General features: G+C 31.2%; 2 protein-coding genes across 2 annotated transcripts; one reads left to right on the top strand and one right to left on the bottom strand.

Annotated features, from left to right (window-relative positions):
- Positions 1-3,597: 3,597 nt before the first annotated feature.
- Positions 3,598-6,077, top strand: LOC123888453 (endoglucanase 16-like). Its single transcript, XM_045937518.1, has 6 exons — positions 3,598-3,926; positions 4,181-4,594; positions 4,694-4,771; positions 4,867-5,125; positions 5,239-5,402; positions 5,754-6,077. The coding sequence occupies exons 1-6, from the start codon at positions 3,714-3,716 to the stop codon at positions 6,075-6,077; spliced, it is 1,452 nt and encodes a 483-aa protein (XP_045793474.1). The 5' UTR covers positions 3,598-3,713.
- A 1,187-nt stretch (positions 6,078-7,264) lies between these two features.
- On the bottom strand, positions 7,265-9,438 carry LOC123888452 (universal stress protein PHOS32-like). The gene is made up of 4 exons (XM_045937516.1): positions 9,164-9,438; positions 8,958-9,067; positions 8,173-8,291; positions 7,265-7,603 (listed from the first exon to the last, which is right to left on the bottom strand). The coding sequence occupies exons 1-4, from the start codon at positions 9,336-9,338 to the stop codon at positions 7,504-7,506; spliced, it is 504 nt and encodes a 167-aa protein (XP_045793472.1). The 5' UTR covers positions 9,339-9,438; the 3' UTR covers positions 7,265-7,503.
- Positions 9,439-20,321: the final 10,883 nt, after the last annotated feature.

The following is a 20,321-nucleotide window of genomic DNA, read 5'->3' as shown; positions in this document are numbered from 1 at the left end:
TCATGGGGTTCAGTGTGGGACAAAAATTCTAGTTTTTATCATGTCCCTTAGTACCCATTTTGTCTGGTTCCATAGTCAATTTCTAAATTAAACAGGGTACGATAAAAAGTTGTCTAATCAAATCCCCTTATTTTTTTAGCAGACCAAACACGCCCTTAAGGTGAGGTGTCTGAGCTCTAACCCGTACATACTATATAATTAGATATCCCTATCAACTGAACTAACGTGTAAAATTGATTTTAACATGTTTGATTTTACAACAAACATGATTTTTACGGTTAACTTATTTTTAAGAGTTTGACAGAGATACACTGACAGTACGAAATAGTTTTACACAATCATCCAATAAAAAACTATTAAATTTAGCATGTCATAAAAAAAACGTGGAATGATGTAAATCATTTCACATTCAACAACTTAACAAAAGACCGACACATATTGAGTATAGAGAAACGGGTGTTGGGGTTGGGGATTATTAACCGTTAAATCTACAGGTAAGGGTTGTTTGTTGCCTTCCCAATCAAGACAATGGCAAAGAAGTGATGTAAGACATTACATCAGCAATAATTTGTATGGAAAATGAATTAAGTGTAGTCGAACTAAAAAGGAAAAGCACTTATTGTGCTCATATATGGGAACATATCTTAGACCGTTAGGAATCTTATTAATATCATATTTCCTTCATTATGAAAAATTAATTTCTTTCTGGATTCTCTACTTTTTTGCAGAAACTGGAAATAAATCTTAACCGCAAAAATATAATAGAATCAATATGACTTTTTTGTTTACACATTAGGACTGACTTTGGCTGGATCAAAGACCTTTAATCAAACAATGTGATCTTTGAATTAGATTTGAAGAGTATCGTTGATAGCTTCAATAGCACCAATACAAATGAGTATTATCATGACTTCGGAGTTGTTATTTAGTGAATGTATGTGTATTTATTCATCTTATTTTAAAAATCGTCATGTTGAGTTCATTAGACCAAGAGCAATGATGGTGTTGAAACCACTCTCAATTGCAAAAAGTAGTCCAATGGTATCTTTAAGTTAGGGTTGAAAATGACATGGAGGGGAGAGATGATGAAAAAACTCAACAGGGTACACGCGGCAAAATTTATGTGGCTTAAAGCAGACACGTGTAACACACGTGCACAGGGTGAGAGTGGCGCTGCGTTCACACGGAGAGAGAAGGTGTTGGTGATAAGATCCTGACATGTGGCTGGCTGCGATTGGCTGGCTGAATTTTGACCATTTAATACTTTAAACTCAATTATTTCGTTGCAAATTAATTTATTTATTTTTTTTACCAAAATTCATGATTTTTTTTGTCTATAAATAAAGACTTGGTTCATTTAGACACAGAAAAAAAATCGATTTGTTCACTATATTAATGTTATTATTATCTTTCTATTAGTGTTAATCTTGAAGTATTAGTCTTTTTTTTGTGAAATGGATCTCAATAATCATTTCAACAGCCAAAATTCTTCTAATTATCCGAACAATTATCAAAATTCAAATCAATTTTCCGACCAACATCCTCAAAACATACCTAATTTTGGTTTTGCACCAAATTTTAACCAGTCATCCTCTGTTCCAAACTTTCATCCTCAAAATGTTGTTTGTGTGTTGCATTGCATTTTAAATTATTTGTATCGTACTAACTATGTTGCTTGTGTGTGCATTTTAAATTATTTGTATTGTACTAATTACGTTACTTGTGTGTTGTATTTTAAATTAAGTTAAGATGATTTGTATCGTATAAATTATTTAAATAAATTTTGTTTTTATTAAAAAAAAACTAAAAAATAAATCGTCATGTATTAATTAATTTAATTTAATTTTAATTGATAATTGTAATTTTATGTAATCATAAAAAAAAATATATAAATTTAAATAAGAACATGAAATAAAAAGTAATGGGGTAGAGAAAGTAGTGGGGTAAAGTGTTGAATGAAAAAACCATGGAGAGGATAAAAGTTGAATGTATGTTGAATGATTAGGTGGAAAAAAAAATGATATGAAATGTTGAGAAGTGAAAAAATAGTGTTGAATGTGTTGAACCATTGTACATGATCTTAGTGCAACAATATCGGTATTTTTCCACTGTTCTTTCACACTGGCCAATAGCAATGTCTTAGAGTTTGTTGGATAATTGAGGAGGATTTGCGTTCTTTAACTTACCACTGTTCCTCTGTCCATCAACGTTTTTCATCTTTTACATTGTATATAAATACTATTATTTATTTATTACATAGAATCAGATTTTTACATATAAATCGAGTATAATGTGGGGTTTGATGGAACAAATTTTAGAGTGTTTGATGAGTTGTATGGATATTTAAAAAAAAATGTAGTTGAATTATTTAAATAATTAAAAAGTATGATATAATATAAAATATCAATTGGGTTCTATTTAAAGAACTCAAGTCGATTTGATCGATGTGTATCCTCTTAGTGCTTTTAGTGGGTGTCAAAGTGTCTTCATATTCATCAATTACATTGTGTACAAGGTGTAGCCCAGTGTAATCATGGGGTAGCCTTGCTTACCCGCTACCCCTTTTTTTCAATATATAGTGCCAGGGAGGTACTTGTTACTAGAGCCGCAAAACGGGCGTCGGACCCGTTTCGAGCAGGCTTGGTCGGACTTCGAGCTTTGTTGGACCGGGCTAAATAATTCGGATAAATTTGGATAAAAATTCTCGCGCGCGCTATTTTTACTTATCCGTTACGTACAAGTATCTTGCGCGCTCTATTTTAACTCATCCGCTACTTACGAGTTTCTCCCCCGCCCTTTTTTTATTCATTTGCTACCTATGAGTTTCTCACACGCTCTATTTTTACTCATCCGCTATTTATGAGTTTCTCGTGCGCCCTATTTTTACTCATCCGCTACCTAAGATTTTCTCGTACGCCCTATTTTTACTCATCCTCCGCTACTTACGAGTTTTTTGCTCGTTCTATTTTTACTCAACCGCTACCTACGAGTTTCTGGCGCGCCTTATTTTTACTCATATGCTACTTAAAGTAGTAAAAATGAGAAATTTGAGGAAAAAACACCGTCCGCTACTTAAGTAACGGATGATATTTGAGACACTCGTAGAACGGAAAAAGAAACTCTTGTAATACAATCTAAGTTGAAATCATCCAAAACAAGTTACTTATAGTATTGTGGCCAATTCGGGCTAGCCCATATTTTAAACGGGCTTTATCGGGCCGGGCTAAAAAACCTGAAAACAATTCGGGCTAGAATTTTTAAAACCCAAGCCCGGAAAAAAATCGGGCTTGACGGCCCGGTCCATTCGGGCTAGCCTATTTTGACAGTTCTACTTGTTACATTTGCTTTAAAAAATATACACCTAATAAATTGCATAATAACTTATATGTGTATTCAACACTTAGTTTTCCCTCGCAACCATTCCTTAGTTTGTTCCGTTCGGTTTCGTTCCATTCCATCTTTAAACATTCTCTTAATTTTCCCACCTTCAAACAAGCGCAAAATAAAACAAAAAACCGAAATCAAAGAAGTTGTTACTACTCCTTGATTCATTGCAAAACAATAAAACAACTTTTCAACAATAAACATAACCATTTAATTTCTTTACATTTCTATATAAACTCCAATCACAAGTTGCATTTCACAAACATCTCATCTCACCACCTTTCTACCTCTTTTATTTATTACAAGGTTTAATTTTATTGGGTAATTTCATGGATACTAAAAGAGTATATAGGTCCATCATTGTAGCATGGCTTGCATTGTTCCAAGGAAACATGTTACTTGTTAGAGGTCAATTTAATTACAAGGAAGCTCTCACAAAATCTCTCATCTTCTTAGAGGCACAAAGATCAGGAAAGCTCCCTCCCAACAACAGGGTCCCTTGGAGAAGAGACTCAGCACTCGACGATGGAAAACTCGATAATGTCTCTTTCTTTTTCTTAAAATTAAATCATTACTAAAAAAAACTTTAACTAACATTAAATATAAAATATTTCTCTAAATATTAGTGACACAAAAAATTAAGACATTTCATTTTTCTGTCTCTAATATTTGCCAATAATTCAACTTTTTTAAATTTGAATATGATGATCAAAGTTTACATAAAATGAATAATAATTTTGTTTTGACATTTAGAAAATGAATAATTTGGACTTATGTGTTTGATTTTATTGAACAGGTGGACCTATCTGGTGGATATTATGATGCAGGGGACAATGTAAAGTATGGTTTACCAATGGCATTTACAGTTACTACATTATCATGGGCTGCAATATTTTACAAAGCAGAATTTGAAGCAACAAAAGAGATGAGAAATATTCAAGATGCAATTAGATGGGGTACAGATTATTTTCTGAAAGCTAGTTCTAGAAGAAATAGATTATATGTTGAGGTAGGTGACCCAGTTGATGATCACAATTGTTGGGCTCCGCCAGAAAATATGAAGACAAAAAGATCAGTTAAAGTAATTGATAGTAGTACACCTGGTAGTGAGGTTGCTGCTGAAACTGCTGCTGCAATGGCTTCTTCTTCGATCGTTTTTAGACATGTCGATCATAAATATGCTCGTAGTCTCCTCAACAAAGCCAAACTGGTATGAAATATTTGTTCTTCTTTTTCCTTCTTGAGGAAGCATCTTTTGTATATAGGAAAAATGATCATTTATAACCTATAGTATTCACATTATTGACAGCTTTTTGATTTGGCGAAATCGCATAAAGCAACCTATGATGGAGAATGTCCCTTTTACTGCTCCTATTCAGGCTATAATGTATGTAATTACTTTTATAATTCACTAAGCTTTATTTATTAGTACTATGAGAATGAATTAATGTTGGTATTGTAATAATTAATTTTAATTTGTAGGATGAGTTGATGTGGGCAGCAACATGGCTATACTTGGCAACAAAGAAATCAATATACTTGAAATACATACAAGAAGATGCAATTAGTGCTAGTGTATCTGAATTCAGTTGGGATCTTAAATATGCTGGAGTTCAAGTTCTTCTCACTCAATTACAATTTGAAGGAATAAAAGGTCTTGAAACATTCAAAACACACGGAGAAAGTTATATATGTTCGGTCCTTCCTGATAGTCCTTACCAACAAATCAATTTATCCCCCGGTAAATACATGTACTTTTTTGTACCAAAAAAAAAAAAATACATGTACTTTTTTTTTTGCTTAATTGTAATCTTTACATGTATAATTAATATTTATTTATATATGATTATGTAGGTGGGTTTATTCATATGAGAGATGGAGCCAACACACAGTATGCCACCAGCACATCTTTCTTATTCACCGTATATAGTGATTTGCTTGCCAAATATAAACAGAAAGTCAGATGTGGAAATAAAGAATTTGACTCAACCCATCTCCTTGATTTTGCCCGAAAACAAGTTAGTATAAACCTTATTTATACCCATATTAATTTTATATTATCAAAGAACATCATAGGCGTAAAAAATAAAAATATATAGTCTTCAATAACGACAAAATTTGAAACAAATTTTAAATTTAATATGTCTAATTTTTTAAATTTGATCTTCTACTACTTAAGTATGATGCTGCAATTGTACGAACCGTTATATTTAAATAATTTAAAAAGAGAAAATTCTATCTAAATATAATTGTTCCTACGACTGCGAAATCATATTGCAAAGAATCCATGTTGCAAATATTTCAAAAGTTGTTAGACTATATTGGGTTAATGTCTAATATTGGATTGTAAAATTGACACAAATTTACAGATGGATTACATATTGGGAAAAAATCCAAAAGGAAGATCATACATGGTAGGATTTGGGAAAAATCCACCAACACAAGCTCATCATAGAGGTGCTTCAGTGCCAACTTTGGCACCAAATGAAGTGATAGATTGTCCCACTAGCTTTGCAAAATGGCTTCAAAGAGATGCACCAAATCCACATGAGCTAACCGGAGCCATTATGGGTGGACCTGACATCAATGACCATTTTGATGATAAACGTACAGATTCACCTAAAACTGAACCTTGCACTTATGTTAATTCTCTTGCAGTTGGTGCTCTAGCTAAACTTGCTTCATTAGGTTAAATTAACATAGTTTCATGTTAATGTTAATTACCCCAATGTTGTTAATTTCAAATTAGTACTCCATCCGTAACACAATATATATAAGCAAAAATCACATTTTTATATTCATTGTATGATTAATGTATTTAGTCTATATTACAGATCAAATACGTTAATAAAAATTAATAAAATAACTTTTTATTTATTTAGCCTCCTGATAAGATTTCAACTAGCTTTGCAATTAATTGTGTAAGTAGAATAATTAATAATACGCATCGTAGTGCTACTGCTCAATGTTTTCATGCAAAGCCACTCACTTTCTTCAACTTTTTGGATTATAAAATATAAATTTGGAGTATAATATATAAAAAGAAAAATGTTATTCGAACACATATTTAAGTAACACGAATATATATATATATATATACTCCCTCCGGTCCTTTTTATAAGGAACAATTTGGAAAAAAAATTTGGTCCTTTTTATAAGAAACAATCATTAAATTTATTCTTACAATTCCATTTTTACCCTTATTAAATTGTATCCATTCCAAAGTTATGCATTAATTAGAGTGATATATTCCCTAAGGATAAATTAATACACCAAGGTTAGTTTTGGAATAGATTGTAAAATTTTAGAATTTTTATTAAGAAAGATAAGGTTTCTTGGTATGTGTGTTTTTTCCAAATTGTTCCTTATAATAAGGACCGGAGGGAGTATGACACAATCGTATTTCAATATAGTAGTAGTTCACAATTTTTATTTTCTTATATATTTTTCAGGCTTGGTATGTATATACTAGCTTACTCTAGCTTAGTCTATTATTGTGGAGAGTGTTATGGTGTTAATATTGTTGTAGTTACTTTTGTGTTTAAATATGTAATTGAGTTGTTTAAATAATTGAAATGTGTGAAATCATATAAAAAAATTAGATAAGATCCATTTAAATTATCAAATTTGATGTTATAATTTTATTAAAGTGATCACATCCTTAAGTTAACTGGTTTTTATATTTCTACCAACATTCCGTTCCTGCATACATCTAAGATTTGAGTTTACCAACATTCCTAGTTCCTACATACATCTAAGATTTGAGTATTAATGAAATGTTATGAGTTCTTTCTGTCAAACAAAAAATAAATAAATAAATTCTGTATTTCATTTTAAAATATATAAAATAAAATATTATAATTATTAATGAGAACATCAATTAACAATGAATATCTCAAACACATTCATAATTTATTATAGATATTCATATAATATTAGTATTATTTAGTCATATTTTACATGACAGTCTACAATATAGACATGGTTACTAGAATTAATTTACATGGCCAAATTAATAAAGCATTCCAATTACATTATTCTTTGGATAAGCTAAGGGCTTGTTATTTGGAAGTGTAACTCCATTAGCCCAATACAGTAAAAATATAGCATATGGATCAACTAGTCGCTGCTGCTGCTGCTTCTTGAATAATCCTTCACAATAGTCACTGGGCATGGAGAGTGAACCATCACAAAGTTACTAACACTTCCAAGTAATATCCTGTATTTTTTACACCATAACACAAATATGTCTAAGAAACCAAAATTAATCATCATAATTATAAATATAGATAAACATACTTGGGCAGATTCTAATATGAACTATGGTCTATTGTGAACCGATACTTGAAAATGTCCAAAGTTCTAATGGCGACATGTGTTGTTTTTGAGAAGTAGAGATTATTGGCTCTTCTCATTTGCGTGATTAAAATAATAATTTAATTGATATCAATTTGGTCAAAACAATGAAAAGATAAATATATAATTTGCATTGAACTATCATCAATTAAGTCACCGTCTTAGCTGTAAAGAGGATGAGCTAACAAGTTTTTAATTCTAAAGAGCATCGTCGGCCATTGTAAGAATTTCTTATAATTATTAAATATTGGGTTACAGCATATCACTTATAAAGGTGGTTCACCTAGGAACTCACAATATACTTGAGGAAAATGCTTAACAAGGCATTGTTTAGCATGATCCTATAATTAATACTACTTTCTTTGATGAATCTTTTAGGAAAAAAATACAAAAAAATGTCAAGATAATGTGAGAGTATAAAAAATTATGAACCTTTTGATTGTGCTAAGGCCTCTGCTTCCCAAAACTAGAGCATCTAGCTTTAGATCTTCAATAGAGTCCATAAGTTTCTGTCTTGCATCACCCCAATACAATTTTGCAACAACACTCACCTACAAAATACAATCTTGCATGCATAAAAAAATATGGGCAACCTTAGAATTTTTATCTAGACTCTTCTAGAACATGGTTTTGAAATAATCTAGAGATTTTGAATTTTAATCCCTATAAAAAAATTACAACAACTTGATCTCTCAAATATTTTCTCCCAAAACTTTTGGTCCCTACTTTTTAATCAAGTCTTGTGTACTTTTATATTTTAAAATGGTTCATTTATTCGTGTTTATAACATTATAAGAACCTTTCCTTCAATAATTTAGAATTTTTTAACATAAGATTAGTTATGAATTTTTAAGCACAAAAACTAAAAAAAATCATATTTAATTCATCCTTTCTTAAAATTTTAAACTTCTACGAGAGAAATTCTTATAATGTACTAAACATGATCGTGTAAAAAAATTAAAATTTCGAATGACATCTACAAGTTGATTGAAAAATAGAGACCAAAAATCGTGATTGAAAATATTTAAGCGACCAAAACTTGGTAAAACAATTTGTAGGGACTATAAAAACAAAATTCGAGAATTTTTTTAATGGTTACTATATCATATATAATTTTTTCGTCCTCAATTTAAAACCTTGCTCTTGAGTACCATGTTATGTATTAAATGAATGTAAGTAAAGTAGAGAAAATAAAAGAAAGTGTATAAAAGAAAAACCTCCTTCTGTGCAGCAGCAATGTCAAGCATTTCAATAACCTCAACATCAGTTTGCACACCATACTTGCGCATAACATTTTCCTCTTTTAACTCTTCCAAAGGAATAAGAGCTACAAAAAGAACAAAAGAAAATTTAATATTCTCATATAAAAACAGAGAAAAACAGAGGATTAGGTAAATTTATAAGAAGAAAAGAAAGTACTCACGAGAACCAGATTTTGCAAACAACTTGTGACGAGACTCATCATGAGAATTAGAGTTGATGTGAATGAGGTAAAATGTGTCACCTTTATCAGCCATGTTTACAATGGCCCATTTCAGAGCATTTTTGCTATTCTTTGAAAAATCTATTGCCACACCAACTTTTCTATCCTCTACCATTTTTTTCTTCTTACCTACCTCTTGGTGTTTTTCTATGTTTTTGTGAGTATTTTGATGGTTTTGCTAGTGCTAATGCATGTTGGAAGAAGAGTTTGGGGGAGGAGATTTATATATTGTATTTTTCTTTTAATAATAAATGTTGTATTATATTGCATTAAAATAATAAATATAAAATGATTCTATAGTAAGAGTTTTGTCCAGTTGTTACTTTATTTTTTTTTTAAGAAAAAATGATAAATACTATTGAAACTCATATACCGTGAGATTCTGGGTTTAATATCTAGACAAAGACGTCCAATCTAAAATTATCGACAATGTCGGTTGAGTTGAGAATTTATCTGACATTTTATTCTCTAAAAAAATAGTTCAATATTTAAATTAACTCACAAAATTGATCTCTCTATTTTAAAATCATCTAATTTTTGTCTATTTTTCAAATTTTTGGATTAAAAGAAGGTGGTATTTCACATTTACATTGAATTCTTAAGGGATTTTCTTGTAACTTAATGGGTGATAATCATTCCACATCGTCAAGTTGTATGACAGGTCATTTAAATACTGCACATAACCATTTTTTTTTAGTCTAGTTGGTGACGGGTCGGATCGGGTTGACCTGTCGGGCCTAGTTGTAATAAAAAAATTCATCTCATTTTATGTTTAAGTTACAAAAAACTTTTAACATTTTCTCTTTTATTTGATTCATAAAGTAGAGGAAAAATAAATTTACTCTAGTTTTTGGGACTTTAAACTCATGTTTCTAATATTTTTTAAATCGGTGAACTTATTAACTTTTCTTTTGTTGTCTAGGCTTAATCTAAATATTTTATATAAAATGTCTTTAAATTACTGCCTCTGTCATAATTATAAGACCTGTTTGACAAAAATGTACTATTAATTTATCTTATTTTGACCGTATTTTTTTAACAATATATAAATATAAATATTAGCATATAAGATCTTGTTCAATTTGTTTTGATGAGTATTTTCAAAATGTTAAATTTTTATAATTTTTACTAATACAATTAAAAATATTAGTGATCAAAATTATGTATTGGCGTACGTGCAGTGGTCAAACGGGGTCTTATGATGGAGGTAATAATTATTCTTATTTTTATGTTATTTTTGTGATTTTTTTAATTAATAAAATTTTATTTAAAAATGGAGCAGAGGACAGGGTAGCCCGCCAACCCTTCGACAAGTCATAAAATGGGATGGGTTGACCCGTTTGCATCCATATTATTATTTTTGGTTTACAATAGAGCAGAGGATCGAACTCAAGAGGTCATGCATATTACCTAAAACCCTCGCCACTATATCAAATTTAATGGCTTGTTTGCATTTTTTTTTTTTTACAATAGAGTTGAGGATCGAATCTACGACCTCTAGCATACTACCTAAATCTCTCACCACTAGACCAAACCTAGTTGTTTCTTTGCATTCATATTTTAAGTGGAATGGTTTGGAGTCAAGTCGGCTGTTAATAAATTGGATAAACATTATTTTTTTATAAGCTGGACAAAACATTGTTGTTTGCATATCTCTGAAGGCCATTCTAAATCTAAAATATGCAATGGCCTTTTATTGGTACTAACTTGCAGTAAGAACAAGCCAAAGGCTGCATTTGAAAGGTTAAGTAATTTAATTAATATTTGAAAGGTTATAGTTCTCTGAGTACATCATACTACAAATTATTCTGTTATTTCTATCATTTTCAAATTTTCATAGATAAACTATATATTTTAACATAAAATACCTAATTAGTTTTCAAAGACGTATTGAATTCTATATGATTGGTTGTTTTTATATGGACAGGAAAATGTCTGTGGGTAATCACAAAAATATGAAAAACAACTTAAAAATTTAGATAAAATTAATAGGAATGAGATTTTACAATTGAAAAAGATTTGTTCAACTCAAATTAGATTTTATACTACTTGTTAGTCTATATAAACATTAATTTATCATATTGGTAATTTTATTTTTCTCCAATGATTATCTACTTACCAATAGATTTGTTCTTTCTCCCTCTCAAAAGTTGAATTCTCAATTTTGTTATTTTACCCTTGTTATCAACAATCAAATATTACCAAAGTAGTTTTGTGTTGGATTTTTAAGACATGTCAAACTGGAGGGGTGTTTGCATATAAACTTTACAATTGTTCTTTTCCTTTTATGATCCACAAAATCCCTCCAATCCTTACCGGAAGATATCTCTACTAGTAGTGTCTATGTTATTATAAGATATTTTTTGGTATTTATTTTTCTATTGAAAGATATTTTTCAATAATGTATTTTGTTTGTTTGAGCAACATATGGGGAGAAAAACAAATTAAAAGAATAAATAAAGAGGGGGGCTTCAAATAAATAAATCGTGTTTAAGCCCCTTTGGTTTGTTGCCGAAGATTGGCCTCGATCCAATGAGTTCCACCATCAGCATGACAACTTCAACTCTGGTCATGTTGCAGACGTCCCTCAATTGGAAGATGTAGTTGACAAGACACATCATCTAATGTCACCGTCAACTCTACCATAGACAAGTGGAAGATGAAGGTCACCACATGCCACCACTCTACAAAGCAATTAATATAGGCGGCGTCAAGATATGTGTAGCCGGTAGTGATGAGGACCACCAACCTTGTGTGCACCATTTTTCTACTAAACCACCGGTAACAATATTATGATCCCGAAAAGAAAAGGAGGGAGGGAGAGAGAGAGAGAGAGAATAAATTAGAATTAGAACTAGAATCAAATAATAAAGATATTCAAATTATAAAAAATAAAATAAAAATTGTAGCTTACATGGCCCTCAGATAAATCGAGCAATATGATCCGCGTACAGCGACAACATGGTCTTGTCAAATGGACCTCCTGGAAATTTAATTGGCTCGGGACCATGAAACGCCCATTGAGCAACATCATTTTCCATACCACCATCATCACCCTTAGCCTCCTCGTCATTGCCATTGGCACTAGCATCCTCCATATCAGCATCAACATGGCCTCCTCTTGCTTGTCGTCTAGAGGCTCAGCCTATTGAGCTTGTCTCTGTTGAGCCTCTTGCACTTCACAAAGCTTAGTAGCTTGTTCCCGTCTAGCAGAGGCAATGGATGATTCACCCACATTTTATTCCAATGCAGCCTAAAAATTTATCCATTTATGTAACATTAAACACAGAAAAAAAAATTATCAACAAATATGCATAACATATCAATTTCAGCAAGAACATGCAAAATTCAATGAATGTACAAAATTCAGCATGAGCATAAGCATTATCACCGTCTGCTACTTAAGGTGTGAACACAGTTTACTACTTAAGTAGCGAACAATATTAGACCCAGAGAAAAAAAAAGTGAAATAAATCAGTGTAAATCTCAAAAAATGTGTACTAACATCTTGTTTGTTTACTTTAATCTTCACTTGTGAGGTGATTTCAAACACAAAATGTGAAGAAAAAAATGGTGGATTAGAAGTGGGTTTTGCGTTTTTGGGATTTTGGTTAGTTTTTAGAGAAATTTTTATTTTTTTAGAAACTGATGGAATGTGGGGCAAGGTGGTGGTGCTCGTGTTATATATATGAGTATGGTTAGCTACTTAAAATGCGAACACTATTACCATGCTCACATTTTAAGTAGCGGATATGGGAAAGAGTTTTAAATTCTTTAATTGGTGAGGGCATGACGGTTCAAACGTCGTTGGTGTTCAATATATTTTGTCATATGCTATTTTAGCAGCGAAACTTGTTTGTTGGTTAACATTTGGGTAAGGGTAAATTTTTGATGTTGTAGGAGAAACAGTGGGGACGTAAAAAAAATCTTTATTGTGAATTGTTTAGGGGTTATTTTGTGTTGTTGGATAGATTTATGTTTTTTTTATTTACAATGAGCAGAGAATCGAACCCAAAATTCATTAAATACTACTCAAACCCCTCACCAGTAGACCAAACCTAGTGGCTTAGATTTATGTTGTTTTAGTTATGCCTAATGTGCATGACTACGTTAGGCAGAATTAAGATCTTCCATATCCTTGATTATTGTCAATACTTCTCTTTCGGGTAATAACTCTACAAAGACCTCTTCTTGCTCCATTAGAGATTTCATCATTTTGAAACATTTTAATGTAAACATTCATCATCCTAAAACTCTTTTCATCAAAGAAATTATTTGGCAGCCTCCTTTGTTCAATTGGGTTAAATGCAATATTGATGGTGCTAACCCACTTGGGTTGGTGCATTGGTATCGGTTTGGGACCTGAGAGTGTGCTCCTCTTGAGGTCTGAGGTTCGATTCTCTTTGGTGCCAATTTGAGTGGGCTAATTTAGCTTCTTCAAAAAAAATATTGATGCTGCTTCAAAAGGCAATCCTAGCTTAGTTGGGTGTGGAGGTATTTTTAGGAATCATAATGCAGATTTGTTGTATTGCTTTGCTGAGCCATTGGGCATTGCTTCCTAATTTCAAGTTGAACTATGTGCAGCAATGTCAGCAATAGAAGTTGCTCACAAAATGAAATATCATACCATCTGGATTAAAACTGATTCAGCTCTTGTGGTCCTAGCATTCCAAAACTCTAATATTGTGATTTCTTGGAATTTAAGAAACCGATGGAACAATAGCTTATTTCTCTTTGGTCAATTGAATGGCATAGTGACTCATATATACATAGAAGGAAATCAAATTGCAGACTCCCTTGCAAATCATGGTTGTGCTTTATCTTCTTTCACTTTTTGGCATCAAGCTCCTGTGTTTATTTAGGTTTCCCAAGCTTTAGATATTGTACTTGATGGAGTTAAGGTTTTTGTCCCCTCCATATATCTTTCGCTTTTAATATATTTAGGGTTGGTTAGTTCATTGCTACCAACTTTTTCCTTAAAAAAAAGTACATGGCTACATTTATATATTTAGATATTATCTTATCTAATTGGAGTTCAATTAGTTGAACCTTGATTCAGAGATCTCATTAGATCAATCTTCGATTCAATTTTAAAATATTGGCTAAAAAACCATCTGCCACAAAATCAAATAAAAACAAAATAACACGACAATAACAAGTGACAAACGTAGAAAGTTTTTCAATAAACACCCCCCCCCCCCCCCCACCCACCCACACACACACCCAAAGCCCAGTTAACAAATTTTTATTTCTTTTTAGATGGGATGATTTAGCCCACTAGACTATCCTTAATTCATCATCCTAACAAATTATTATTTTTCTTACATTACTTTGCTATACCCCATGTTAGTCCCTGTACCCCACATTTCCTTTAAATCACATTTTGTCCTTCACCCTTTATAAACAAATATATATTTTAATTATTTTTAAAACTACAAATATTTAATTTCAAAAAATTAAGAATATAAATTGAATATCTTAATTATTTTTCCATGTTTTTAGAATTTAACCACGACCATGGCTAATTTTTTTTAATGTTAATTTTTTTTTCTAATTTTAAAAACAAAATCAACATTTTAAAACTTGGAATTTTGAGTTTTTTATTGAAATTTTGAGTATTCAGAATATTTAAAAGCTTAACAACATAGTAAATACTTTATTTTGCACAATCGAAAGCTTACCGAAGACCCGATTCAAACTTTATTTTCACTATTAATATCTGGTCCACTGGATCGGTTAATCTAGTTTGGAGGTTAGTTCTGACATCAAGTAGTTTCAGTCTCCTCCGATCGCAGTTACGGGGATCGAATAGTGGTCCTTCCTGCCAAGTTCAGTGTTAATCAACACTATACTATACTAACTAAAGATTGGTAAACCCGAATACAAACTTTGAAGAAAAAGAAAATTTAATAATTACATATTAATATAATTGTTTTAAATAATTTATTTTCTTCAGGCGGTAGTTTTCAGTTTGGGCCTTTACCATATATATGGACTATTTTTGTATATGGACTTTTTCTATTTTTTTAACCAAGGACCTTTTGTATTTTAAATGAAGATTTCTGATTTTCGCGCCCTCTGGATATTCTCGTTCGCCCACGAAAATTTCAAAAATATCTCATTCTTTAATTAAGTAGCAAACTCATGGGCAAAAAATCTAAAAAAAAAACCAATTCGCATTCACTACTTAAATAGCGAAACTTATAAAATAGAGGCGAAGGAAGGATGAGAGATACAAAAATATTAAATTTTATAAGGTTCGCATCATAGGATGCAAACTAGTTCGCATGCTAGGATGAAAACTGTTTTTTTTTTTTTCAGTTTTTACTATTTACACATTGCATCCTACGATGCGACAGGTAGAATTGGATGATTGGAGAGTGCGTGTACGACTCAGATGCGCAGAAAGAAGAAGTCCTAAATGAATGCAAATATGTAATCCAAATACAATATGTAGGCATGGTAATGGGGCGGGGACGGGTTTTGCCCTCCCCAAATCCAAACCCATAAAGTTCGGGTTTCCCCAAACCCATCCCAAATTCGAGCGGGGATAAAAATGATAACCCCAAACTCATACCCAACGGGGATCGGGTATCCCCATCGGGTTTCGGGTATCCCCATTACGCCTCTTTCTACATGAATTTAGATTATATTTTAGTATTTTTTTATTAAAAAAAAAGTTAAATGTCCAAAATTATTTTCTCTCAACAATATTTTTTTAAATAAAGGAAAAAAAAAATAGAGAAAATGGTTTGTTTAAAACTCAAATTAAAATAAAAAATAAATATATGAACGTAATTTAAGAGATTGTTTAAGCGTTTCTAATTTAAAAGAGGTGAAATCTAATTTTTAGTATAAGTGGGGCGGGTTCGGGGACGGGTTTGGGGTGGGTATCAATGTACCCATTGCCCGCCCCAAACCCATCTTTTGAAATCGGGGAAAACCCGAACTCAAACCCAGTCAACTCGGGTTTTCCCTGTCAAAGCGGGTATGGTTTGGGTGGGTACCCACAGGTATGGGTTTTATTGCCATGCCTAACAATAGGGCTTGGTTCGACAACAAGATTTGTATAGTCAATTTTGTTGGATTCCCATCGCAATATTAGTAGGTTAGTGGAGTTTTTGGATGAGAACCACTTAAGCAATTTGAATGGTGGGGGTGCAAAACAAGTGTATTATTTAGTCAAATAAAAAAATATTCAGTTGAACTGATTTTGCAACTTTAACCAATCTATCTAATTAAGCTTCTAATTCGATATAACTTTGGATCTTCAATTAAATGTAATCTTTGTGAGGAATAACAGATTTATCAGATCAGATGCAATGACCCTTTACATGATTTTAACATGGTTTTAACATGTTGCACAAGTTCTTAATATTATTATAATAAATACGAATTTTACAAAATTTATCGTTTGATTGAAAGTTTATATCGTATAGATCATCCATAATTTTTCTTAAAGAAATAAAAAATGATTTGATATGTTATTGAGACCCATCAAAATTAACGGTTTATGTGTTTTTATTGAATAACCGTTAATCTTGATTGGTCTGAATAATATATCAAATAATTTTCGATTTCTTTTAAAAAAATTATGGATGATCTGTACGATATAAACTTTCGATCCAAAGGTGAATTTTGTAAAATTCTAATTCGTTATAATAATATTGACAACTTGTACACCATGAAAGACTTGATGAAATGTTTCATGTTAGACAAAGCCGGAATAAATACAAACACGAACACCCTTTTTTCCATATATATATATATATATATATATATATATATATATATATATATATATATATATATATATATATATATATATTTATGGTTACACTACAAATAACGCGCCTGTTTGATTCAACTGATGGGAGGGGAGGGATTTTAATTGAGGGGAGGGGAGGGATTTTAATTATTTATGTGTTTGGTTCAAAATAGAGGAGAACGGGGGGAAGGGATTTCGACTACAATTATGTTTGGTTCAAAGGGGGAGAGGAGAGATTCTAAAATTAATTTACTTTTTTGTCCTTATAATCTTAACACGATATCATGAACAATTGAACAAAATATGAAAACTCAATTTGCAAAAAAAAAAAAAAACTAAAAACTGTGAAAAATCAATAACCAAAAACTCCATAACTGATTGTTGTGGCTATATTACAAGTTATTCAGGACAAAGGCAATATTTTTTAGGCTAAATTGCAATTTTGACCCCATAAATTTCAGAAAGTTACGATTTTGACCCCCTGTATCATTTTATTTTTAAGACTTTTATATGTATCATGATGTTAACGATGATTTTTGGTTATGACATAAACTTATTAGAAACATTAATAAATGATTTTTGGAGTAATAAAAAGTACTATACTGTGTCAATACATATGCAGACATCTAAAGGATGGAGCATGGAGCACTTTAATGATCAAAATTCATAATAGATTTGGATGTTGTTTTTGCTAGTGTTATTTTTGGTGATATCGGGCTGATAAGGCACCGAGCTATGAAATTTATGTGTATTTAATGAAAGAAGAATGTGTCTTTTTTATGTTTATGATGTCTTATATATAAGTATATCATCGGAGTAGTGGAGGAAATAATGAGAAAAGTAATTGAGAGAATAGTAGAGGTAGTGCAGGAAAAGTGAGCCAAGGAATAACTTGGTTCCAACTTTTTATAAAACATCTCCCATGTATCTCTATTTTTCGGAGCATATCTCACCTTAGGCGTGTTTGAATCTCTCCCTAATCTAATAAAATAGACGGATCAAACTAGCCCTTTGAAATGGTCAGTAGATGTTCAGACTCATCTTACATGATGGATCAAACTCACTTCTAAATATCCGTCACCTTTTATATATAGCAAAAGTGAACCGATCCACTAGCTTGTCTTTATCTCTATGGTCATTATTTTAAACCGATTCACTAACTGATGTATTTAATCTATTATTTTAAATCGCTTATAAAAAAAAATCTATTATTTTAAATTAAATATTAAATATATTAATTAGGGTCATGCTAACCGGTGCCTCCGGGGTACTGGTTAAGGAAACCAAAAAAGGAAATTTTAAAATTGAAAATAATACTTTTTGGACTTTTGAGGCGTTGACCGCACAAACTTCAATATGATATTACTATAATTGGTTCCTTAAACAGTGCCCCGGGGACACTGTTTAGCATTTTCCTTAATTATTTGATAAATTTAAAAAATAAAATAAGATTGTTTACTATAGACTATAGTCATAACAACAAAGAGTGCATATGCAATTGGAGATTAATTTAATTAAAATAAAATAAAAACCTTAAATGGGGACAGGAGTAGGACAGATAGTCAAAGATTGTATTTTCCCGAGCAAGAATCTGTTTTCTTCATTCTCAGTTGGATTCTTCTATGAACAGCGATACTTGCCAGTAAGTGATGCATATTCTAATTAGGAAAGCCAAACGACAAGCTTAAGACACCAAACCCATACTTTCCCCGCTAATCAAGGTACCATGTTCCTTCTATGCATGCCATTGCTAGGAATAATATTAGTAGTACTAGTGGTACTTTAGAAATGGGAGAGAAAAATCTAGTAGTCCCTCATGTTTTTTATTATAATTTATAAACAAAAAATTATGTCCCTTATTGATATAATTGACGTGAGAGTGTGTAGGTATTTCCTCCTCTTCAACGAGGTTCACCGATCAACATCTAGAATCAACGATCCAATACAACCTCACATCCAGATCTCATGTCCGAAAAGGATCACAAGGGTTTTTTTTTAATGGTCAAAGTTAGTAATTAGTTGTCGGTGTTAATATATTTTACACATTTGTCATGACTTGAACCATGAAACTCAAACTCCTTAACTCATTTAACCATTAGTTCAAACCAGTTGAGCTACCCACCCACCCTGGGTCACAAAGGTTATATTATTAACAAAATCAAGATTTATTATGGCATACCTATAACATATAGCCAATACTTGTTGGATACTTCTCTAATACGCGTATCGATCGAAAAAGTATCGGACAATTAATGCTTGTTGATGATGGAAACGTAGGAGATGAGACTGATACAATTCATATTTTCTCTTTTCTTAAGTATTGAATGTTAGAGTATGATGTTATCAACTATGTCTTTATTAGTTTTTCTCATTGTCATGACTTGAACTATAGACCTCCAACTCCTTAATCATTAGCTCAACTAGCTAAACCAGTCGAGCTACCCATATCACCCCCCCCCCCCCCCCTTTTGGGTAGAACTTAACTTAATATATGTAATTGTCACTTGTTTTCTTATTTTGAGTAATTTAAATGTTAATTTTTATCATTATCGATTTTAGTTATGTTTAAATATTGTGCATTATATATTTAATTTTAAATTTAATTTTTAAATAACGTATCCTAGACGTATCGTATCAAGAATTTAAAAATAAAAATGTATCGCCGTATCGATATCGTATCGTGTCACGTATCTGGGCTTTCATAGTTTTCCACTCTAAAGTGATTTACCATATTGCAATAAGATCAACGTTGAAATATAGTTTATACATCGGTTCTTACCAAGAATCGTGTAATAGGTTAAGATAACAATATTGAAAGAAATATAAAATCAATGCTTGGAGACATATTGCAGTGAATAGAAGGAAAAATAGTGTCGAAGGAGGATTCTACATTGATTTGCTATGTATAAAAAGTTACGCACTGAAATCAAGAGCTTGTTTAATTTCCTTCTCAAAAACAGTTTTTAAGATTAAAAACTAAAATTTTTTATTGGAAATCCAATTTTACAAAAGTATTTTCAAAAACTGTTTTCAGTTTATCCGTTTTTAAAACTAAAATAGTAAAACAAATTCAAGAAATTTTGTTTTTCTCTTCTTTAAAACAGTTTTTGAAAACACTTTTATAAAACACATTTTAAAAATTAAAAATTAAAATTATTTCAAACATACCCTAAGACTTCATATCATTAACAAAATTATAACCGGTTTTAGCACATGTTATGTATGAAATTAGGGTAAATCTCAAATCATTCTGAAGTGCAAAAATTACATCGATGCTCTAAATTTTTTATTCATTGATGAATTTTATAATACAAGTATCTATTGAAATGA

This window comes from Trifolium pratense, linkage group LG6 (assembly GCF_020283565.1).
Source record: "Trifolium pratense cultivar HEN17-A07 linkage group LG6, ARS_RC_1.1, whole genome shotgun sequence".
In the NCBI taxonomy this organism is placed as follows: domain Eukaryota; kingdom Viridiplantae; phylum Streptophyta; class Magnoliopsida; order Fabales; family Fabaceae; genus Trifolium; species Trifolium pratense.
The sequence above is the reverse complement of the archived record's forward strand: the minus strand, read 5'-3'. Positions and strand labels throughout refer to the sequence as shown.